Raw genomic sequence first — 25812 nt, forward strand, 5'->3', positions numbered from 1 at the left:
CTGGATGGCATCACTGACTCGATGGACGTGAGTCTGCGTGAACTCTGGGAGTTGGTGATGGACAAGGAGGCCTTGGCATGCTGCGATTCATGGGGTTGCAAAGAGTCAGACACGACTGAGTAACTGAACTGAACTGAGATAGGGAACACAACAGGAGGGAAAGACAGGGGGGCAAGAAATAATAATGTACTTTTAAAAAGTGAGTTTGAGGGAATTTCCTGGCAGTCTAGTGGTTAGGACTCCATGATTTCACTGCTGAGAGCCCAGGCTCAATCCTGGGTCTGGGAACTAAAATCTCACCAGCCTTGTGGTATGACCATAAAATTAATTTAAAAATGAGTTTGCAATGCCTATGAAAACTGCAACTAGATATATGTCTAAGGTCCAGTTGTGTGTGTGGGTGTGGTGCTCAAGAGAAAGGTCTGCATCACAGGAAGAGATTTAGGGGCCATTTGGGGCTTCTCTGGTGGCTCAGATGGTAAAGAATCTCCCTCAAGGCAGGAGACCTGGGTTCAATCCCTGGGTCAGGAAGATCCCCTGGAGAAGGGAATTGCAACCCACCAGTATTCTTGCATGGAGAATTCCATGGACAGAGGAGCCTGGCGGGCTGCAGACCATGGGGTCAGTTGGACATGACTGAGTGAATAACACACCACATAGGTAGCTGACCCCATGGGAGTGTTTGAGATTGCTCAAAAAGAATAAGCGGAGTCAGACATATGCCTAGAACACATGCCTAGACAAAGCCTAGAGGAAAGCCAACATTTAAGGGTTAAGGATTCCTCAACAAAGACTAACCAAGAATGATCAGTGAAGTCCAAGGAACCAGAGAATATAGATCATAACAACCAGAGAGGACTTCAGAAGGGAGAGAGTGGTCAGCAATGTCAGAAGCTGCCAGATAGTCAAGCTAAGGAAGTAGAGCAATGTTTTCATACAGTTTGACAGTAAAGGGGACAAGAGTGACTTTGAAGAGGACAGCTTCCAAAGAAGGTAAAGATAAAAGTCACATTGCCACAGACTGAAAATTCAGGGAGGAATGTAATAGATACTCTTCAGGAAGTTTTCTGTGAAAGGAAAGATAGCTAAGGTGGTAACTCAGGGAAAACAAAGTGTTAGTCACTCATGTCTGACTTTTTGCAAGCCCATGGACTGTGGCCCACCAGGCTCCTCTGTCCATGGAATTCTCCATGCAAGAATATTGCAGTGGGTAGCCAACCCCTTCTCCAGGGGATCATCCGACCCAGGGATCAAACCTGGGTCACCTGCATTGCAGGCAGATTCTTTACCATCTGAGCCACCAGGGAAGGCCAGGGTGGTAACTATTGGCTATTAAAAGTGGTACCTACTGATATGTTGTGAGGGAAACTTTCTAAGATAGAATAGACTTGAGCACATTCTAAGTATGTTTCCTTTGTAATAACCATTAAAATTATGCACTCAACTATTTTATTGACTTTAAAAGATGTTATCACATATTATTAACTGAAATGAGTTAATGTTTGGACATAAGTTGTGTGTGTATATCTGTGCACATAGATAATATTCTGAAAAGACATAAAATAAAGTATATCTCTGAGTAAGTATAAGAATTTTTAATTTTTATTCTCTTTCTTTTATATCTTTATTATGACAAGTATTGTTTTATTTTAAAACAAATTTTAAAAAGGCAATAAATAGACAAAGTCATATTCAGAGAGTCCCCCCTTTTACATGTACAATGGTCCTGAAAGTGTGCTGAAAATGGACTTTTCTTCAATTTGATAAAATATAGAATAAAATTCCTAATTCTGATTTTTCCAGGTATCATCATCCTTGAAGGGGAAGAACCTTCACACGTATCCTGGTTGGAGTGGAAGGCGGCTACTCTCTCAGTCAGCCAGCCAACGCGCCCCGAGAACTCCAGGTATTTCTCCTTCCCGTGGGTGGGCCACTTCTCCCCAGACCTTTATATTGGGGCCACAGCAATGTATAGATCATCCCCACTTCTAAAATTTGGTTAGCAAGACTGAAAAGTACCCAAAGCAAAGGTGGAGAAACCAGTATTTTCCCCACAACTACAGCAGAACACAAACCTCAAAGGCAGGTCAGGTCCCGTTCTCCACCTTGGTAGCAAACACACCAGGTACTAGATTGAAGTCATCTTTTACTTGTGTGAAAAAGCATCATTGAGAGGCTACATGAAAGTATCAACCCAAAATGGTGAAGGTACAAGTTGTATGAATTGAAAGAATGCAAGTTAATGATCATCAATATTTTACTTTTATTTCACTGTTTTCCTCTTCTCTTTTTCTTTCTTTTTACTAACTATGCCAAAGTTAGTTTGTTCTTACATAAGCAATCAGTTGTGGTATAATTCTGGGAGATCTTTACAAAATAGAGATTCTTGCTACCCTTGGGCATTTAAAGATCCAAGACAGAGATAAAGAATAAAAAGAAGGCAGGAATAGAGACCCAGATGTAGAGAACAGACTTATGGTTATGGACACAGCAGTGGAAGAAAAGGGTGGGACAGATTTGAGAGGATGGCATTGAAACCTATACATTACCATATGGAAAACAGAGAGCCAGTGGGAAGTTGCTGTATGACACAGGGAGCACAAATCCAGTGTTCTGTGACAACCCAGAGGGGTGGGATGGGGAGCGGAGGGAGCTTCAAGAGGAGGGGACATATATATATATATATATATATATATATATAATATACACTTATGGCTGATTCACATTGTTATATGGCAGAAACTAACACAACGTTGTTAAGCAATTATCCTACAATTAAATTTTTTTTAATTTTTTAAAAAAGAATAAATAGGGAGATTTCAACTATCTCTCCTTCTAGGGAAAAAAAATAGAATATGGGCTCAACGTGTTTAATTAACCTGACTGTGGTGATGGTTTCACAAAGAATGTCATATACATACACGTCGATCATCATGCTGAACAATTTAAATATACACAAATTTATTCATCAATTATACTTCAATAAAGCTGGAAAAAGAATAAAAAGTCCCTGCTTCAACAGCGCATACAGTAACATTGGAACTTCTCTGGACACACAGAAGATTAGCACAGCACGTGTGTAAGGGTGACATGCAGATCTGTGCGAAGCATTCCATATGTTTCAAATAAGTCATGGGTGTAATGTACAGCAAGATGACGATAGTCAACAATACTGTATTGTACATTTGAAAGTTGCTAAGAGAGTAAGTCTTAAAAGTTCTTATCATCAAAACTATAACCCACTTCCAAGTCCTGCTTTTCTCATTCACCTCTGCCCATTTACAAGCAAATCACACACAGACTAAGTCAGGACCCTCTGCCAAAGGGAAAAAGATGTCCTGCCTCAGGTTAGGAACATGAGTCAGAATGAGCTGAGTTCTGGCCCTAACTCTGATTACCTCCTCAGCAGTGAAAGACAGAACTTTCCTAAACTGCAGTTTCCTCTGCCAGCAAGTAAAAAGACTACACCCCACCTCGGGAGTGGTGAGGACTATTTCAGGTCATGCTTTCAAACTTTCCACATAGTACCTGGCACCTTTAATTACCAGTTCTCATTAAATAATGGCCTTTAGACATACTTATATAATAACTTCTAGTAAGGAGTTCGAGTCACACCAATGACTTTTATTTAAGATTATTTGTGAGGCTGATGTGGAAGAAGGGTTGGTGAAGATGTGTAGGTGGCTCTTTAAATATCTCTCTTTACATTTTCAAGAATAACTTTATTCTATTAAAATACCTTTTATTCTTTTTATTCCCCTAAAAGGGCAACAGAGCAGATCATACTCTGAAAAGCAGGTGGGGTATGATGCAAGCTGTCTTGGGGAGCAGCTGAATCAACCACCCACCTGAGTCACTCAGCATCTGCAGACCCTCTTACAGGTACCGTTCCTGGGTCTGGTAAATTGGGGCTCAAAAAGCAGCAGCGTCGGTAGTCATGGTGTGGAAGCAAAGGGTTATTTGAGCGCTTTTTCAGACAGGGTGGGCAGGTACACTTCTCCATGCTCTTCCTTCCTAGAGCTCCTTTTTTCCTCCACTTTCTTGCAAGACCTCACTTCCAGAAACCGGCGTTCTCTCTCATTTCTCTCCTTTCTGCTCTCAGGTCCCTGATAAAGAAGGATTGGAAAAGGGTAGATAGCTGACAACATTCAACATTTTTCCTAATTATCAGAAATGTAGGAAACTCTAATCATTTAGGAGACTTTCACATCTTAGTTTTTAGTAATAAATTAGCACAAGCCTAAGGGTATTGCTAAAGCTTTAGTCATAAACAAAGGAAGAGGGGCCTTGGGCACCAGCAGATGGTCTGTGGAGGAAACTCGGCCTGCACATGACTCTGCCTCTAAGGTACAAAGGGATGTGATTTCACAGTAAAATTAATACTCTTCTGGTACTTTTTGAAAAAGAATGTGGCAAGGGAATCATACATTGAATGATTCTAACCTCCTCACGGTCACTAAGGGTTTGCACTAAGTTTTCAGATAAGGACTAGGTAAAGAATGAAGTGTCAAGAATGACATTCAACCACACTAACATTCCCCAACAAGTTGCCCAGGGGTCCACATTCAATGGTCAAATGAACGAACACACACTGTTGTTCTAGGATGGGGCGATATGACACCAACTAGACTAGAGACCCTACTGCTTAGATTCTACACCTAGGCGGAGGGAGACAATCAACCAATAAGCCTGAAAGGAAATAAAAAAATAACAGGTAGTTATAAATGTAATGATAACTATAAATAGGGTGATGTGATAGGGAACTGTGTGGAGACTGGGGGCAAGGGGAGAGGTGTGCTTCTTTGGTTTCCATGGTCAGAGGGTTAGTTTCAAAGGAATTACTTACAAAAGACTAGTATTGATCAATATAGTGATGGTATCTATTTACACTTCAGTTTTTTAAATAAACAAAATCATTATTCCCCCATTGTCCACTTGAATTGGAAATGCTGCAGAACTCCTGAGTGCCTATGAGGTGAACATAAGCAGTAACACTCAGATGAGCAAGGTCATGACTAGCCCAGCAGGGTGAGCTATGGGGATGTCTGGTTACTGAGGGGGTGTTATCCTCTGTACAGTGTTAAATTGTTTTCATACTGAGATTATTTCATTTCTATCTATAATGGTCCACTAGTCAAAATCAGAAAGCAAAACAAATGATGATGCTGAGATACAGGTTAAGAGGGGCTTAAAAATTGTACTAGCCCTGTAAATGTGCCTCCAGATTATTTTCATTAGGTCCAGCACTTGTATTAAATCCATCAATCTGCTCATAATTCATATTGAGCAGCCAGGAATATCTCTAATCCTTATAAGAACAGTATAAAATAGAGAAAATATAGTGATGATTATTTGCAATTTGGCTTTTCCCTCATTGAGAATAAAGACTATGTGAAAACTGCTCATAATAATAACCTGAAATATTTTTTTCTTATCTTATCACTTAGAAACAAAGTGAGAAAAATTATTTTAAAATGCCAGTTGAGTTTTTCAATATCAAAAGGAAAAACTTTAATGTTATTGGTCATGAACAGATCACAAAAGCAGTTTTCTGGCTCTTCTTGATGCTAAAAGATGTAACATTTAAATCTACATAGTAGTATACATTTGGCCCCCAAATAAAAGCCAATATACATCATTTTTAGATTTGCTGACAAATCACACTTTTTAATGTAGTTAGTTTCAGAAAATCACATCAATTGTTACACAGAAAAATGTTTTAAAGTATGTATTTTCCAAATTGTTTTATTTGGAATGAAGAAAAATTTTATAATATAAAAGTAATATAAAATTTAAAATATTTAAAATTATTTATCATATATATTGATCACATAATATGAAAAGCATTTTAATGATTTTGTAAATTCCTAGCAGGTTTCTAGGTTATTATACAGTTGTCCCTTAGTATCCTCAAGGGGACTGGTTCCAAAACCACCCACGGGTACCAAGATGCATGGATGCTCAAGTTCACAAGTACAGAACCCAAGGACATGAAGAGCCAACTACATACAACTATGAACAGAGTTCTTGAGTCAAAAAAGTTGAAAAGGCTGCCTTGGTTATCTTGGCACTCAAAAGGAAGAACTTGAGAAATGAATGAAACAAACATTCTTATATTTTAAGGATAAGATAATGACATCTCTTTAAGTAAGAAAATTGATTTCACATTTACACACTTATGTAAACATGTGATATGAATTTTTTCTGTGGCCAACAGAATCAACAAAGAATTGTTCTGATTAAATTTTTTTTCAAAACATATTTATATCCTTCCTTACTCTAGAAAGAATTTAAAGCAAGTCAATTCCCTGATTAATATAATTAATGACTTTAACAAGCAGTTTTGAAACAGATGTGAAAAAATATTTTATTCCTGCCAAAAGCTCATAATGTGAATCTAATCATGAGGAAATATCAGATGATTTCAAACTGAGCTTCATTCTAAAACATAACCAGCCAGTCTTATGAAAGATAAAGACTGAGGCATTGCTGCAGAAATAAAATAGCTTAAAGGGACATGAAAATCATTTGCAACACATGATCTGGAATCTTGATATAAAAAATATTATTGGGACAACTGGGAAAATAGGAATAAGGCCAATAGATAAGATATTGTGTTGGTGTTCATTTCCTGAGTTTAATTACCATACTATATTTATATCCTTGTGCCCTTGTTTGGGCGTGGGAAGGAAAGAGAGAGTAAATGTAAATGGGATAATATGTTTACGTTTAGAGGGAATCTAGGTGAAAGGTGTAGTCTTGGCACTATTCTTGCAACCTTGTTCTAAGTCTGAAAGCATATCTAAAAAAAAAAAAAGCATTAAAAAAAAAAGACAAAATAGAAACCCTTAATAATGTTTAGACACAGAAAGTGACAGCTGTTCACTATTCTTCCTTCTTTATTCCTTTTTTGATCCCGTAGAGATAGCACTTACTCAAGGGGAGTCATAGATACACAAGGTCACTGCGACAAAAGTGAAGTGCCACTGTGAGGCAAAGATGCACAGTGACAATCCCAGCAGCTGTCACAGCTAGGCAGAAAGCACCGAGCTCGGGGGACCATGAGGTAGGAAGCCCATGAGTGTCTTCCCTAGCCAGTCACAGAGCGCAGCTCAAGATCCAGGTGGATCTAGCCTTACTTATTCGCTCCATCTACTACATGGAAGAAACATATCATTATTCTTCTTTTGCAAAATAAAACCAAAATCAAAGACCCAACAAAAAAGAAGTATGTTGCTCAGGGCTGCTCAGTGAACACACTGCAAAGTTGAAAAACTAACCTCCAATTAATTGGTCTCTAGTTTAGGACTTTATGTATCAGTTTTGGCATCATCAGTGGTGCTTCTAGTCTTCCCCCCATTTCCTGCCTGTTTCCCTTATGCCTCACTTGGATTCCCACGAGGCCACTGTGACCACTCCTGCTCCTGCTCTCCATGGTGTCCAGAGAGTTCCTTCTGTGTGCTTTTTAAAGATACAGGGGGCACAACGCCATCACAAACTATTTCCTACCAGATTACATAGGGGAGGATAAGAGCAATAGGGACAGCTTTTTCTTTTTCATATAGTGGAAAGAGAACAAATCACAATTATTTGTAATAAGGGTGATAGAAACAGTCTCAAAGAACTAGAGGACATTGGTAACAAAACATTCCAACCAGTACTTCTTCAGGAATTCTTCCTACACCCGATGTCTTTAAATAATAATAATTTAAAACCTTTATGTACATCTGGGCTATCTAAAACAGGTATCATTTTCCAAAGATCTCAATGCTGCTGCTGCTGCTAAGTCGCTTCAGTCGTGTCCGACTCTGTGCGACCCCAGAGACAGCAGCCTACCAGGTTCCCCCGTCCCTGGGATTCTCCAGGCAAGAACACTGGAGTGGGTTGCCATTTCCTTCTCCAATGCATGAAAGTAAAAAGTGAAAGTGAAGTCGCTCAGTCGTGTCCGACTCTTTGCAACCCCATGGATTGCAGCCTACCAGGCTCCTCCGTCCATGGGATTTTCCAGGCAAGAGTACCAGAGTGGGGTTCCATTGCCTTCTCTGAAAGATCTCAATGCCAAACTGTAAATAAGAAGCTAGATTTGTTCTCCTCAGACTGGGAGAGTACGAACTTTTTGAGTTTCCTTTTCTAAGACAGCTTAAATATTCAATAACTCTGTTACATACCAAAGAGACGGAACGTTTGGTTCTAAAGCACAGTTGCTGTTCAAAGGAGTCTGAAAATGACTGAATTTTGGAATGGGATCTTCCTTTTGATTCCAATGGCTCCTTGAATGACCCATCCCCTGAGCACTTTCTGTGATCCCGCACTTGAGTGTGGCATCGAAATCCCTGGTCCTCATAAGAATACCTTCTAGGATGGCTGGCAGACGACATCATTCTGGGAAGTACAGGAAACTGGGAATACAGAATAAAAAATGTTACAATATAAACAGACTGCACAATATTAGCACAGAGACAGAATGTCCATAGATTACTAACCAAACGAATCTCATGTTGAACTGAAATTTCATCTTCTTGATCAGTAGGACCTTTCTACAGCAATGAGGCAGTGGAGTCAATTGGTCAAAACATTAAATATCCCAAGATTAGCTTTGTTGCTCCTGTATCATTAGGGTGGTATAATCAAGTGTCCCAAGCCTTAAACTGACATGTAAAAAAAAATTTCAAAATAATCAAGTGAAAATTTTAAAGAAGCCATAAACATTAAAAAAAATAATACAAAGATGAATAGTTGTGTGATTTCTGTATAGAGAAGGAATTTCTAAGAGCAAAGAACAATAGAAGAAGTCAAAAGGAAAAAAATTCATTTAATTACATAAGTAAAGCTAATATACATGAAAACAACACAAAATTATGCAGTGGACAAAAAAAAAAAACAAAATATTTGCTACAAGTTACTAATATTTAATAAATACTCTGAAGATAAATAAGTATATTCACATATACATACAAACATAGAGGTCAGGTAACACAATGACAGCAACAGAAAATGATCAACAACTGGAAAATAATCAAAGACAGAGTTCAGAGAAGCCAAACTTTTGAAAGAATTGTGACATTTGCTCTCTCAATTTCTCTTACTCTCCAAACCACTCCAATCCAGCTTTTGCAGCCACATGTTAGTTAGGATATTGGTCCCCATGTTGCCAAATGCTGTGCATGTTTTAGCCTTTCGTCCTTTATGTAGCCTCCAACCCAGGTGCCTAGGGAGCCATTCTGAAATAGTCTTTCTCTTGCCTTCTGCCATGGCACTTCTTGGTTCCCCCTTCACCTTTCTGCCACTGTGTTTTAGATGTTTGCTCACTTCTCCCTTCTGTCTGCTCACAACTGCTGGAGTCCCCAGCGCTCTAAACCAGTCCTCCCTCCCTTCCTTTGCTTTCTCACCTAACACTGTCTCTCTAAATGCCTCACCCCCAGACTTCAATTTCTATCTATACCCTAGTTTCCTCATTTATACTGACTTCTCCCCTGAGCTTCTGCCCGCTCAAAACTTCCCTTCTTGGTTTCCCATAGGCACACAACCTGATCCGTCCAAATTCGAACTCATTGCCTCTCCTCCCCAAACCTGCTTCTCAAGTGCCCCTCAATTTAGAAAAGGCATCACCATTCACCTGGTTGCTTGGGCCACCTTCCACATCCAATTGCCAAGTCAGTAGAATCCACCTCTCAAGTGTCTCTGAAAACCATTCACTTTTTTCCAGTGCCACCGTTACTACCCTAATCCAAGTCATCACTACCTTTTGCCCAGATTACAGTGGCAGCTTCCTTCCTAGTTGGAGCTATCCTGGGTTCACTCTTACTCACTTTCCCCACAGCACCCAGCATACTTAAAACAACCGCAACAAACATAGGCCATCACGCTTCATCTCTTCACCCTCACCTCTTCAAGGACACAGCCTCACTGGTCGCTTCCTCCAGCTCACTTGCTCCTGGCCAGCACAGGCATTTTCACAAGAGGTCCTCTCTGGCTGTGACCCCACCCCTTCACTTCATCACCAGCTAATCGCACTTTACTCACAGTGGAAACCACACCCCCCTCAGAAAGCCTTGCCTTCCCCCTTGATTGGTCCAGGCCCCTGAGGCACTGTTAGACACTCTCCCTGAGGTCTTATACTTCTTCATGACGCTTTTCACAACTGTCGTTGATCTTCTGGTTAATTTTGTTACACGTCTCTCTTCTCCAGTAGACTGTGTGCTCCACGTGTCAAGGGCTACGTATCATTCTCTCCTAGAAACTCAGTACACAGCACTTTGCTGCCTTCACAGCATGAGTTTATTAAATATACATTCAATGAATAAAAGTATAAAGAATGAAAGAAAAAGAAATACCAAGTGGTGAAAACTGTTTAGGCTTATTAGTAGTCAAAATTATGTTAAAATGAAATGAAAAACAATTTTGCCTTTTGGGTTAGCAAAAAAAAGTTGTTTTTTTTTGTTTGTTTGTTTGTTTTAATAATACTAACACTAGCAAGAGTGCAAGGGGATAGGCACTGTCATTCCTTGCTGGTAGCAGGACTATAAATGGATACAGCTTTCTTGGAAAGCTGTTGACAATATGAATCAAAAGGCTTAAAATAAGGTCCTCATTGCACATGGGCTGAATTGTGTCATCCCTTCCCCCCCCAACCTGCCCCACCAAATTCACATATTGAAGCCCCATGTGAATAGCTCACAATGTGACTGTATTTAGGGGTAGGGCCTTTAAAAATTAACTTAAAATGAGGCCATCAGGGTGGCCCTAATCCACTCTAACTAGTGTTCTTATAAGAGGAAGAAATTGAGAGACACCAGGGACATACTCATATGGAGGAGAGACCACGTGAAAACACAGGGAGTAGACGTTTTCTACAGATGTTTTCTGTACTGATCACTTATATTGTCAGTAAAAAAAGAATAATAATACGCTAAAAAATTGAGACTGGGACACAGAAGGACAAATACTTCATGATTCCACTTATATAACATATCAGAAATGGTCAAGCTCCTAGAAGGAAGGAACAGAATGGTGGGTGCCAAGGGCTGGGGCAGTTGCTAATTAACAGGTATAACATTTCAGTGCGCTGGTTCAGACTCCACGCTTCCCCTGCAGGGGGCGTGGTACCACCCTTTGTCCGAGGACTAAGATTAAGATTCCACATGCCTCACGGTGCAGCCAAAATAAATAAATAAATAATAAGTCCTAGAGTTCTGCAGTACAACATTGTGCCTAAAGGTAACAATACTGTATCGTATACTTAAAAATCTGCCAAAGAGGGTAAATCTCGTTACATGTTCTTATCACATCAAAAATCTTAAAAAATAAAATTTAAAAGATGTGAGACTGGGAGTGAAATGTATGTGTTTGTACAAATGTTCTCTTCCATTGATAGGCATAAAAAAAATGGCAAGGGTTTCCATCACAATGTAAATAAAGTGTACCCTTGATATCTCCTTATGTCAGATGAAATTTCCAGTTAGTCTGTTTAGGTGTGGAAGCTTGTGAGAAACAAGCATAGAAATATATATTACCATATGTAAAATAGATAGCCAATGGGAATTTGTGTATGTCTCAGGGAACTCAAACTGGGGCTTGGTGACAACCTAGAGGGGTGGGATGGGGAGGGAGGCAGAAGGGAGGTTCAAGAGGGAGGGGAAACATGTATACCTACGGCTGATTCAAATGCAGAAACCAACATAATACTGTAAAGCAATTATCCTTTGACTAAAAATAAATAAACACACACACATAAAAAGCACTCTAATTGGTTACATGGAAATTTTCCCACTTTTAAAAATGTTTTCTTAGTAAGCAAGCTCTACTTTTGGAATTTTATATGCCCTTCTAATGCAATTTCCCCCACAAAGACTTGAATCAATGCCCTCAAAAGCTTTTTTTTTTTTTTTCAAGGTGTGGAATGTCACTTCCACGTCCATGGATCAACCTTATCCATCTGTCTCCTGTGCTGTGACGCAGGTCCTCGTGTGAGGCATGGGATCCCCCACACTCTGAGCTCATGACCTGGGCTCCCGGCTCCCAGGCTCCAAAGCCTGCAGCAGGCATGGACTTGCTGGAGCAATTATCACCCCGGAGTTAGTAGTGCTCTCACTAGAAAATAGTGCTCTGAACAACCTTGCTATTTCTCACAGGGATGCCAGAAAACCATTTCTGTCCAAAAAAAATCCTATGCACTCTTGACTCCAAGCCATAGGTTCTTGCCTTTTGAAAATATAGTTATGTAACACCTTCACTCCAAGAACTACTTGAAGTTTTTTATTCTGGGTTTAATTATAATCACCCTTCAATTGTACCCCTCCTGCCCTCTGAGTAAATGCAAGCACCTGAGCATGATGAGAAATAATCGGGGAAAAGATCCAGGTGTTGAGATAATTAAGACCCATGTTGAATCTTAGTGCACTGTGTGTGTCAGGCTCTCTGGGGACCAGGCCTTGTCTCTAATCTCTGAACAAATCCTACAAGGGAGTCATTCTTCCCCTTTCACAGATGAGGAAAATGAATCTTAGTTTGGCTAAGAGACTTGTCTAAGACTTACATGACTAGTGACTTTATGGAGATGTTTAAGCATAAGATGTCTCTTCCTTGGATTATTGTTGTTGTTTAGTGACTAAGTCACATCTGGCTCTGTGACCCCACAGAATGGAACCTGCCAGGCTCCTCTGTCTATAAGATTTTCCAGGCAAGAATACTGGAGTGGGTTGTCATTTCCTTCTCCAGGGGATCTTCCCAACCCAAGGATCAAATCTGCATTTCCTGCTTGGCAGGCTGATTCTTTACCACTGAGCCACCTGGGAAACCCCTTAATCAGATTAATAATCCCAAACTTGTATCTTCAACAACAGCAACAAGTTCATTCTATTTCTAAGTGAAACATGGCTTTAAACAATGTACCAGTTATAACAAAATCTTATTACAAAAGTAATAATAATTTGTAGGTCTTTAGGAAAGTCTAAATGAATTTTATGTGAGGAATATTAACTGCCTATCAACAGAGCCAAGAGATTTATAAATTAGTCAATTAGCATTATACAGAAATAGCATCAGGATAAAAAGGTTCAACTGGTAAAATGGTAGGTCGATACCATCCGCTGGACCTCCTTTAGGGAAACTAAAAGACAATTTAAACTCTGACACATAGGAAAAAGAGGAGGAGGAGGGAGAGGAGGTGGAAAGGAGAGGGGGAGAAAAAGTGCTTACTTGGTACCAGGCACTGTTCTAAGCACACTGCACACACTAGTCACTGAATCCTAAGAACACCTGCATGATGTATGCACTGTCTTCATCAATCCCATTCACACAGAGGGACTCTGAGACAGAGGGAGGTTATGCAGCCAGTAGTAGACACTGGGAGGCACCTCAGAGCCCTCGCTCTTACTCACTCCACTCTGCTGCCTTCCCAGAAATTCCTCTATCTTGGCATCTATTGATAGTAGAAGAGAGGAAACAAGTCCAGGGAACATTAATGATAAATGCTCCCCTGTAGAACTGTCACTGATGCCTGAAATTTATTACTAATTTCTTTGGATCAAGCTTGTCTCCTCTTGAAATAGAATACACATTTAAGCTGAAAAACAAGGAATCACATTAGTCACGAAACTTTAGGGCATCCCCCTCGTTTCAGGTGTGAGAAATCCTCTAAGGGGGCCAAGGCCCACCCTACCCCTGTAGTGAGCAATGCTGGAGAACCACCACTGAAGTGAGATACTACAATGGCGAGAGTGTGTAACAACCCTTAGGTCAGTCAGTCAAAAAAATTAAAATTAGATATATATTCTACAGTTTTCTTCCCTGGTAGCTCAGCTGGGAAAGAATCTGCCTGAATGCAGGAGATCCTGGTTCAATTCCTGGGTCAGGAAGATCTGCTGGAGAAGGGATAGGCTATCCGCTCCAGTGTTCTTGGGCTTCCCTCGTGGCTCAGATGGTAAAGAATCTGCCTGCAAAACGGAAGACCTGAGTTCGATCTCTGGGTTGGGAAGAGCCTCTGGAGAACGGAACAGTTACCCACTCTAGTATTCTGGCCTGGAGAATTCCATGGACAGAGGAGCCTGGTGGGATACAGTCCACGGGGTCACAAAGAGTCGGACATGACTGAGCGACTTTCACTTCATTTCACTTCTGCAGTTTTAAATTGAGACTATAAAGACAGAATATAAAATTGGTTAAAGGTGATTGTTGTTAAAAAGAAAAAAAAATCCCTTGGGGTACAGATAGGTAAGAGGTTTATTTTGAACCCCCTCAAATGATATGATGTGGACTAGCACATGTTGTGCCTATGTGAGCATCGAAGAAGCACTGAGAAAGCCCAAGGCCAGGGAACTCAGTTCCCCCGGAAGAGGTCTATCATTCAGCATAATCCTCACTTCCACTAGGCCCTAACTGTGTAGAACAAGGCTAAGAGAACCACATTAATCTGAAGATGACTAGAAAGTCAAATCAACTACTTACAATTCACTTTCAGTGAGTAGAATAAATAAGGGATATGGAGATTTTTCTACTTCAAGTTTGTATTCGTGTGACAATGGAGGGAGGAAGATTTGTTCAATAATGAGAAAGACGAAAAAAAAAATTTTTTTTTTTTCACACAAGCACCTCAGGACAGTAAAGTTAGATTTTTAATTTGATTTAAATCAGCAATCACAGATTATAATGAGTCTTGTCAAAAAGTCGTGTGTGTTCTCTATATCTAAGAAATTAGTAATAAATTTCAGGGATCAGTGACAATTCTACAGGGGAGCTTTTATCATAATGCTCCATGGACTTGTTTCCTCTCTTCTACTATCAGTAGAAGCCAAAAGTAGCAGTGTTCTCTAAGATGGAGCAAGCTTTATACCTTGTCTACCTCATTCTTTCTGCCGAATTTGTATTTTCCACCAGCTTGGACACGCCACAAGCACAGACGCCATATAGGTCTTCTTTTCCCCTGTAATCCTATTGTGCCTTGAACAACAACTGGCGCACAATCGGTGTTCGATAAATATGTGTAATGATTTAATGTTCCATCACTATGGTTTTGCAAGAATCGTGAGGCTGAAGACTTATAGTGGAAACCACATGCAAATAGCAAATAAGGGGAAAATTCTTCACGTGAATATAAAACTGATGGATGTAGGCTAACAGGTTGCAACAGGGGAGAAGCCTTTGAGTGGAGCAGTGGGGAGAGAAAAAAAAAAGATAAGGCTAAGAGTAAGCTTTTTTCTTTTAAGTTGTTTCTGAGCTCAAAGCAAAACACAAAACTTGAAAACCTAATTGTTCTCATATCTCCAAAGTAAGAAAAATTTGAGCACATTTTAGAGTCAGGAAAAGTTAAGTATCCAACTACAGATTCACTTCAGAAACACAGGCATTGTGTGAGGAGGGATGAGGAATCAGGCCCTCCATTCTCCAGGACTCTGCCTCTTTTGCCCGGGGTCCCCCAATCTGCGCTCTGTGTTTCGTGCTCTCTCTGCTCAGTTAGGTCGTCATGTTTCGCCCGTGCTTTTGTTTCCTTAAATAAACACATGCTTTCTGCATGCTAGTCTGCTAATTATGAAATTGTCAACTCGGAGAATCGAAACAGGTTAACTCGGGCAGATGCTCAAAGCCAGTGTGAGCAGGAAAAGATAGATGGATCCTCTTTAGAAATGTTATACAAAGAAATTCTGCTATTCTCCAATAGTTTAAGGCAAACAACATTGCAACCCACAAATGGACTCTCTAAATAAGGTAGATCATCCTAGTTTTTAAAGTCTAATAAATGCTAAAATCTATTCAAGAAACTATTATTTTATGTCATGTTTATTTGTTTTCATATTTTGGTGGCTCCAAAGGGCTGTTGTGATAAACAGTGAAACTCATTTTTTTTCTCTTTGTTTCTCCCTGGTTCTTGCTGTTTGGCTAAACACTAGTCATATTCCTGGTTCACACATTATGAATACCTCCCTCAGTGTGGGCCATAAAAGATTAAAACATGAGCATAATAAGCAAGGGTTTATTTTATAACAGAATTATGGAAAGTGAGACTGGAAGGGTTCTTGTAGATCATCAAGTGCAACCTCTGTCTTTTTTCACTTAAAGAACCTGGAGTTCAGTGAAGTGTTGAAATGCTCCTTTGGTCCCTGATTATGCTTTTTAAGAGAAGTATTTTCAAATATTTGTGTCTCAAAGAGGTCTCATTCCTCAAACTTGCTGACCATTTGGAGTATAAGACTGCTTTACATGCTTTAATATACTTCACATACATTATGCTTCTGGGAACTTCAGAGCTAAAAATAAAATAACATCACCCCTGAAACTTATTTGGTTCTGGAGTTAGCATAGCAGGGGGTTGGGGAAATATTCTCTGGTAGCTGGAATTCTAAGTGCACGTGTACCCACTGCCGAGTCCACACCTGGTCAGGTCCACCTATTTCCCTCTCAAGAGCTCTCCTGTCCCCTGCCTAGCCATGGAAAAACAGTGCTGAGAGTGGTAGAATGTTGGCTTTCTCTCCCACCAGGAAACTAAACGAGAACCTGAAGAAAGAGTACATCAAATTGATCAGGGGTAGTGACTTATTAAGTAGAATCCCCAATTCCTTAGATGCCACCAAATAGTGGAGCTATTTTCAGTATTTCAAAAAGACTGCTGGAAATCAAACAGTGATCCACACCAGTGTTACACAGACTATAACATCAGGTTTCTTTCCTTTGGCTTGAATTATATTACCTCTCAATAGGATTATCCCAGGCTTATCAGGAGCTCCGAGTAGCAGTTAAATATATCTTAGGTTGCTAAAAATGAAGGAATCATTACTTAATAGATGAAAATCAGGTCCTTTGGAGGACAAGATAAAATGATAAAAGGGATTTTTGTGAGTATAAAAAAAGGTTTGGAAGTACTCATTTCAACCAAAGAAAACTGTATCATAGGACCCTCAAAAAAACCGAAGAGAAAGCCCCCTCCCCTAGTTTGGTTCTCCCCTGGTTCCATTGTACAACTCACTGGGCAGGGCAGGGAGCTTTTCCTGTAACTGGCGTCTTGTGATCCACGGCGGTCCCGGAGTCCTCGCTCATCCTCCTCTATCCAGCTGTGACCCCAGAAGCTGCTCATCCATTTGGCAAAAGACACATCATCATCATCATCATCATCTTTGTGCTCCATGTAAAGGCGCTTCAGAATATCCAAGGCCTGTCCCTAAATCTAGCAGAGAGAAATATCACCCAACAGGGCTGACTCGATGAAACCCAGGATCTCCCCAAGAGACAAAACGAAACTGATGTTTTCAAATGGTTTCTGATAATGGAATCCTTAAAGGAGAAAGATTTACTAAACAACCACTTCACAATCAGGCAGCCTCTGGTAATGTCTATTTATAAATTGTGCAGCCCACATTCCCCTCCCCTCCCCCTGTCTTTTTAAATTGAGAGGCTTTTTAATCCTTCCATTGCTGGGGTTGTGCCTCACAGCCGAAGGGTGGGAAGTACAGTCCACTGCCTGGTTTTCCCTGTGCTTTGTTGCTGATGGCATGTGATGGCCTCTCCAGCTGTCAATGGTGATAGAGCATGACCCTCATAATATGCCTGTCAGCTCCAGGCCAGCTCTAAAACGGGGCCACTTACAAGGGACAGACTGCAGCCTGCAAGATAGCCGGCTATTGGTATGTCATATCTACAGCCAGATTCTCCTAATAAATAAATTTGATACTGATATAAAATCTAGCTCCTGGGGCAAAAAGAAGGTTTTTTTTTGATGTGCTATTTATACATGTACAAAGGTAAAGGAATGTGCAAATCTTAAGTGTACGGTCTGATGAATTTGTACACACATATACCCCTCTAATGACCACAACTATTCAGGTGAAGACATTTCGAGCACCCTGGCAGTCTCCCTCTTTTCCCATTCTAATCTCATCTCCCTCCAAAAGGTTAAGATTTCTGACGTCTATCACTGTAGATTAATTTTGCCTGGTTTTGACTTTTCAATGGAATTATATAGTATGTATTATTCTGTGTCACAAAATTGTTAGTGAGATTTATCCTCACTTTTATAGTAACAGTGGTTCATGCTACATAGTATTGTACAGTATGATTCTCCAACTTTTTAAAAATTCAGTCTATTATTGATGGTCTTTTGGGGCTGTCATATTTGGGTTGTTTCCATTTGGGGCTGTTATTAATAGAGTTTCTATGAACATTAGAGTCTCTCTTAGTAGGCTTTTTCTTCCTCAAGGTAAGGAGAATATTACATTTATTGAGCTACTCTGTGCCAGGTATGGAGTCAAGTATCTTACATATGTTATTTTCATTATTAACAACCCTGTGCTTGGGGTATATTCATCATATTTTATAGATGAGGAAATTTAATTCATAGATCATCACTTTCCCAAGGTGAAATTACTTCTGAGCAGCATAGCCAAGTTTGAAGCAAGAAGTAAGCCCAGGTTCTCTCCACTGTTCTGCCAGTATTCCATGAAATTTTTGATAAATTTTATATTTATAAATAGAAGCATTCTTGGACATTTTCCATATAAAGTTTCTTCCTTGAGCTGTAAAAATTGACTTAACTGTAACCAATGTTCCTAGAGTACTATTCTACAACTTACCTAAGGGAAAGAAACCAATGCACAAGATGGCTTATATTTTTATTTTTTGCTTTAAATTATAGGGTTCATGCTTGTTACTTTGTAATATTTTTATTAAAGAATGGAGGCTTCTCTGTGACCCAGATGAGAAAGGAAAATATATAATTCTATGTCATCACTGTTGGTTGTCTCTGTCATTAAAGAAAGAAATCAGATAATTATTTTCCTTGGGGAAACAGAACCAGGTTTGTCCACAAAAGATGACAATGGATGGACTTCTTTTTTTCTGTTTCTCTTAAGACAAAACTGTGTTTTCTTCCAATTTCTGGAAAAAAAAAAAAAATCTGGGCGGGGGTGGAGAACCCAGAGCAGATAATATCTAATTACTTCAAAGTATTGTAGGGAAAAGGAACTAGGACTTCATCTTAAAACCTCTTTGAATAATATCTGTCTCTTGCACTTCTGAGTGCGAAAGTCATTCAGTCGAGTCCGACTCTTTGTGACCCCATGGACTATACAATCCATGGAATTTTCCAGGCCAGAATACTCGAGTGGGTAGCCTTTCCCTTCTCCAGGGGATCTTCCCAACCCAGGGATTGAACTCAGGTCTCCCACATTGCAGGTGAATTCTTTACCAACTGAGTCACCAGGGAGCCAAGAATACTGGAGTGGGTGGCCTATCCCTTCTCCAGGGGATCGTCCTGACCCAGGAATTGAACCAGGGCCTCCTGCATTGCAGGCGGATTCTTTACCAGCTGAGCCACCAGGGAGCTCTCCCCTTTACACCCTAAGTGCTCAGTCACTCAGTCGTATCCAACCATTTGCGACCCTATGGACTGTAGTCCCTGAGGCTCCTCTGTCCCTGAGATTTTTCCAGGCAAGAATACTGGAGTGGGTTGCCATTTCCTACTCCAGGGTATTTTCCCAACTCAGGAACTGAACCTGAGTCTCTTGTATCTCCTATCTTGACAGGCAGTTTCTTTACCACTAATGCTACCTGGGAAGCCCTTAATGCCTCACAGGCAAAAACAATTCAGATATTGGAAATGTGCAGAAAAAAGGTATCTGTTTATACTCACACACATACACACACACACACACACATATATGAATTTATTATGAGGAATTGGTTCATGCAATTATAGACCAGAAATCTGCCAGTCTGCTAGCTGGAGACCCAAGAAAGCAAGTGATGTAATTCAATCTGAGTCCAAGGGCCGCCATGGAAAGCAAGGATGTAAGTCCCAGTCCAAGTACAGAGAAGATGAGATGAGATAGCTCAGTTCAAGCAGTAAGGAAAGAAAAAAAGGGTGAATTTCGCCTTCATTTGCCTTCTGTTCTATGCCAGTCCTCAACTGATTGTATGATGCCCACCCACAATGGCCAATTTACTTTACTGAGCCCACTGATTCAAATGCTAATCTTATCTAGAAACATCCTCACAGATATCCCCCAAAATAATATTTAGTGTAGGTGCCCCCATAGCCAGTAAAATTGACATATAAAATTATCACAAAAGAACTAATCCCATTCCCAAGACTCCACCCTCAGGATCTACTTATCTTCCAAAAGGCTCCATCTCCAAATACATCTCTCACAATAAAGATCAAGCTTTAACACAAGAACTTTGGAGGACCACAGACACTCAGTTCACAGGAAGCTGCCTACATGACCAGTACCCAGTAAAAACCCTGGGCATTAAGTCTTTAATGAGCATTTGAACAATGTTTCACACATGTTATTTCACACTAACTGCTGGTAAAATTAAGCACATCTTATGGGAGTGAAATGGAAAGGGAATTTTGGAGGCTTATTCCTGGTATCCTTCAGACTTCACCCAATATGTCTTTCCCTTTCTGATTTTATATCCTCTCAGTGCAATAAATTTTATCCACAAGTACAATTATGTGACGAGTCTTGTGGATTATTCCAGCAAATCCCTGAACTAGGGGGTGGCAGTTGGTGTCAAAAGTGGGATTTACTAAAACAACCCCAACTCACTGAAATATTGCTAAAGCAGTGTCTGGAAAAAGGATAAAGGGGACATCATAATAAACTTTTGATGCAAACTGGTTACCTAGTCATCTGTGGTATGAAACATCAGCAGAGATGATGTCTATTGTGAAAGGTAAAGATTAACTATGGAATTTCAAAATGATACAGGCAAGTCCAGGAGAATCTGCTCATTGAAAGTATTGATTGCTTTTGGCAATGGTAGCTAAAGTGACAAGATTAAAAATTGCAGTTGCAACCTAGATGATGCCTTAGGGTTTTGTTCTCTCCTCCCAGTGGGAGGGGAAAAGATTATCAGTGCCAAGGCTAAAGCAAGCTTCAGATAAACCAGAAATAAAGGAGAAGGGAAAAGCAATACTCTGTCCTCTGGTACAGCTGCTGCTGCTGCTAAGTCACTTCAGTCGTGTCAGATTCTGTGTGACCCCATAGACGGCAGCCCACCAGGCTCCCCCGTCCCTGGGATTCTCCAGGCAAGAACACTGGAGTGGGTTGCCATTTCCTTCTCCAATGCGTGAAAGTGAAAAGTGAAAGTGAAGTCGCTCAGTCGTGTCCGACTCTTAGCGACCCCATGGACTGCAGCCCACCAGGCTCCCCATCCCTGGGATTCTCCAGGCAAGAGTACTGGAGTGGGTTGCCATTGCCTTCTCCATCTGGTACAACAGCCCCTTACATTCCAGCTGGGATTTCTCAGCAGCTGTAATGCCAATCCTGAAAAGTGTTGAGGGGGTTGTACAAACTTGCAATGAAAAAAAGAGGGAGAGAGAAAGAATGGAGAGACTTTTTTAAAAAATGACTTTTTTGTGGCTACTACTTCTGGATGTATGATAAAAACTGATGCAAAATACTATATGCCTATAATTTCATACATGTTAGAGGGATTATCCCAAATCAGGGAAAGCTCCCCAATAAAAGGTGTTGGTAGAACATAAAATCCTTGCTTTTTGTTGCTGGTGGATGGGTTAAAATTTAAATGCTGGCTATTGAAATCTCACAGCTGATTATTTTTGCTAAGATTTTTGCCAGTTGGAGCCTATGAGAAAGGTAGACAACATAAAAAGAGAGAAAATCTCTATAGGAAAATCTACTTTTGAGTTTTAAAAGTCAGGTTTTGATTTGCTAAGTTCTTGCAAAATCAGATGTCTAATTCTTAGAGGCTGATAATTTTCCAGCCTAATGTGCATATTTTTGAGTGGTTCAATTTGAACTTTAAGTCTGGCAGGATAAAAAGGACCTGGAACCTCACTGTCTGACCCAGTAGTCTCTTGGCTTTGCTGCTGCTAAAGAAGAAAAGTCCTTTTTGGAATCCTGGATTCAGAGATCCTATTTACCTGGACCTAACAGGAGGCTGAGGGGCTTGCCAGGTGGCTCAGTGGTAAAGAATCTGCCTGCCAATGCAGGAGCCATAGGAGATGTAGGTTCAGTCCCTGGGTCGGGAAGATCCCCTGGAGGAGGAAACAGCAACACACTTCAATATTCTTGCCTGGGAAATCCCATGGACAGAGGAACCTGGTGGCTCCATGGAGGTTGCAAAGTGCTGGACACAACTGAATGACTGAGCATGCGTGCAATGTCACATAATGATTGCGATAGACTGTTTCAACTTCTGAAAGCAGGCATAGGCTCAGTGAATAGAATCCAGGCTCTGGGAGATGTCAGACATCCTCCCCTTCCACCTTGTGGGGCCATAAACTATAAAAACACTATGGATGCTTACTGAACCCCATGGTTCATTTGCAGATGTCCATGGGAAAGGGTTTGTTCTCTGACGGGACCATCTGAAACCAAAATGCTAGTAACTCTATCTAATGTAGGGACGAATTGCATCTGAGATGATTAATCATAAGAAACTTGTGATTCCTGTCAAAACTCCAAGTTGGGAGACAGCACATTACGGGGAGTGGGACCTCTCCACCCACTCCTAAAAGATAGGGTTCCCACCCCTCTTCCCAAGGATATCTCACAGTTATTGACTTGTGTTTGGGTTTTACTAATAACATTATTGACAATGGTGGACTGGTAACTGATTCTAATTCACTCACCTTTCTTTCTTAGTTAGGAATTTTTAGCATTAAATCCCCAAACAGAGATTGAGCTTCTCCAGGCTATTTACCAAATAAATGATCAGCATGATAGGGATTGGGGTTATGTAAATCACATTCTGCAAACTTGAAAATTCAGGATTTTGTCCTACAAGTTCCTGAACATGATGTGTCTTTTTGGTTAAGTTTATTAAAAATGTTTTTCTATGTAAATTCATCTATTCCTCTGTTTGAATTTATTAAATTAACACTTATTAAGTGGAGTGCAAGGTGTCAGTTGTGAGCCGCACTTCAACAACAGATCACAAGAGAAATTAAAATAGAGAAAAATTAAATACTTACAGGTCCCATGGGCAGGTCAAGGCAGAGTGCAGACAGAGAGAAGCAGGGCCTGGGGAACATGTTTTTATTAGAGTTTATAGGGTGGAGTGCTTTGCAGTTTCCAGGCTAAGGCCAGATTGGTCAGTTCAAACCAGTAAAACAGTGCTTTGATAAGTCCCATGAAGGTCTCATTGGTCTTATCTAAGAGAGTGTAAGAAGGCACTGGGAGGCAGGGGAGATTGTTGATTGCAAGGGCCTTTGAGGAAGTCATATCAGGAACTTACATTTCCTTGTGATTCTGTGAGCTGCCATCTAGGGCATGGGTTTACCTAAGGGGACTACTGTCCGTTTAAGGTCACTGCTGGCCCCTTGGCCAAACAAAACGGATGTTGAGACACAATAGCATGGAGTAGCTTAGCTAAATTCTCAACACTCTCCTTATTCCTAACCCTTCCTGCTGAAAAGTCTAGATCAGAATAAAACATGATTGGGAAAAAATGTAAAGTTAAGATTACTGCATGAGACATACTTATCAAGTGATAACACAGAAAAAACAAAACACCAACACCTGTGAGATGCAGGGATAGGTGGGCATCAATAATTTCTACTTTTTATAACTGCTGTCTTTCAGAACTGCTCCTGGAGGAATTCTCTGGCAGTCCAGTGGTTAGGACTCTGTACTTTCACTTCCAGGGCCTAGAATTCAATCCCTGTTCAGGGAACTAAGATCCCATAACTCTCCTGGCACAGCCAGAGACAGAGAGAGAGACAAAAGAACTGCTCCTCAACGACAGTACTGCCTTCACAAGATGCTTTGAGGTCTTGAATGCAAACAGACTGCTGAGCCTATGATCACACCTAACAATGCTGACTGTGACACAGCAGGGGATGTCCTCAGCTTCTGCGTTTCCAGGAAGAACACCTGAAGATGCTGTTCCCACTCATGAAGCAAATGAACTGATGTCAAAGACAAGCAAAACTGATCGAAACTGCCTTCCTCCTGGAAATGCTTCCAAAACTAGGGACTCGGGACTTTCCTGGCAGTCCAGTGGTTAGGACTTCAAGCTTCCACTGCAGGGGGCATGGGTTCAACCCCTGGTTGGGTAACTAAGATCCCAATGCTGCATGGTGCCACCTAAATAAATAAATAAAACTAGGAACGCAACTGAATTATTTGGACTGGACAGAAAGCCCTGAGGCATAAGGACTCACAGTGGGAAGCCACACTGGAGGCCCTGTTAACCTGTTTTGCCTGACTAATGTGTGCCTTCATTGGTGTGACTTAACAAGTGCACACTTTTTGTTTCCAAGGGTGCTCTCTGGAATTGTTATTTCTTGTATGCGTACCTTGACTATCATGGACCACCTCAACTTACCAGAATTGTGTTGTGCCTAAATTGATGGCTCAGGCCAGGTTAAGAAAAGGTTAATATAAAACTTAAGGAGAAAGCCACCTAGCTTTCTAAGACTGACCTTTATTTTTAATAGGATTTGTTTATATTGGCTAAATCCAGGATCCCTGGAGGGCCATAATGAAAAGTCAATATTGCAGGATGCTTTCATCCTACTGCATGGGTCCTACCGATAATAATTTTGCTCTAAAAATGCCTTGAGCAAGAAGGTGGATGCTGCAGAAAAAAAGGTAACACAGTAGTCTGATGCTGCCTATCCTTAGAAAGGACTCCTTGCAAGGTTGGCCCTTACCTGGTATCTGGGAACTTGGCTGGCCACCCATCCTCTGTAGTGATGTAAAACTTTCCCTAACTGGAACCCTCCTACACTGTTGGTGGGAACATAAATTGGTGCAGCCACTATAGAAAACAATATGGAGGTTCCTCAATAAACTAAAACTAGAGTTGCCATATGATCCAGCAATCCCACTTCTGGGCATATGCTGCTGCTGCTGCTAAGTCGCTTCAGTCGTGTCCAACTCTGTACAACCCCATAGATGGCAGCCCACCAGGCTTCTCTGTCCCTGGCATTCTCCAGGCAAGAACACTGGAGTGGGTTGCTATTTCCTTCTACAATGCATGCATGCATGCTAAGTCGCTTCAGTCTCTGTGCCACCCTATGGACAGCAGCCCACCAGGCTCCTCTGTCCACGGGATTCTCTAGGCAAGAATACTGGAGTGGGTTGCCATTTCCTTCTCTATCTGGGCATATATCCAGACAAAACTATAATTCAAAAAGATAAATGTAGCCTTATGTTCATAGCAGAACTATTTACAAGAGCCAAGACATGGAAACAACCTGTCAGTTGACAGATGAATGGATAAAGAAGATGTGGTTTATATATACAATGGAGTATTACTTAGTCATAAAAAGAACAAAATAATGCCATTTGCAGCTACACAGATGGACCTAGAGATTATTATACTAAGTGAATAAGTCAGAAAGGGAAAGACAAATACCATAACACTTATATGTAGAATCTAAAATATGATAAGAATGAATTTATTTACAAACAGAAGCAGACTCACAGACACAGAGAAGAGACTGTGGTTGCCGGGGTAGGGGGCAGGGGATGACCGGATTGGGAGCTTGGAAGTAGAAGATGCAAACTACTATATATAGAATGAATAAACAAGGTCCTACTATATAGCACAGGAAACTATATCCAATATCCTGTAATAAACCATAAGGGAAAACAATATGAAAAAGAATATATAATATATGTATAACTGAGTCACTTTTCTGTACAGCAGTAATTAATACAATACTGTAAATCAACTAGACTTCAATCAAAATAAATAAATTTAAAAATATATATACACACAAAACTATATACCAGAAACTAACAAAATACTATAAATTAACTATACTGAATTTAAAAAGAAAGAAAAAAAAATCTTTCCCTAACTGATAGGAGTGGCCTAAATTGCTTATACAACCAATGTGATTTA

The 25812-nt window shown here is 40.5% G+C and overlaps 1 protein-coding gene across 7 annotated transcripts in view; it reads right to left on the reverse strand.

The window, feature by feature from the left end:
- Window positions 1–2944: 2944 nt before the first annotated feature.
- The window catches only part of LNP1 (leukemia NUP98 fusion partner 1), a 40900-nt gene continuing 18032 nt past the window's right edge, over window positions 2945–25812 (reverse strand). The window contains exons 2-6 of one of the 7 annotated variants that reach the window (XM_086410225.1): window positions 22931–22979; window positions 16951–17155; window positions 8484–8533; window positions 8169–8399; window positions 2945–4106 (exon numbers count right to left, since the gene is read on the reverse strand). In XM_086410225.1, coding sequence (XP_086266351.1) covers window positions 3957–4106; window positions 8169–8399; window positions 8484–8533; window positions 16951–17116 — 597 coding nt within the window. In that variant the 5' untranslated portion in view covers window positions 17117–17155; window positions 22931–22979 and the 3' untranslated portion in view covers window positions 2945–3956. Of the gene's footprint in view, window positions 4107–8168; window positions 8400–8483; window positions 8534–16950; window positions 17256–22930; window positions 22980–25812 lie in introns of those variants that run through there. The other 6 variants (XM_086410178.1, XM_086410204.1, XM_086410170.1 and 3 more) reach the window with 6 other exon arrangements.

The sequence above is a fragment of the Bos grunniens genome, chromosome 1 (genome assembly GCF_055505025.1).
Source record: "Bos grunniens cultivar Pamir isolate PY7600 chromosome 1, Bosgru_T2T1.0, whole genome shotgun sequence".
Classification (NCBI taxonomy): domain Eukaryota; kingdom Metazoa; phylum Chordata; class Mammalia; order Artiodactyla; family Bovidae; genus Bos; species Bos grunniens.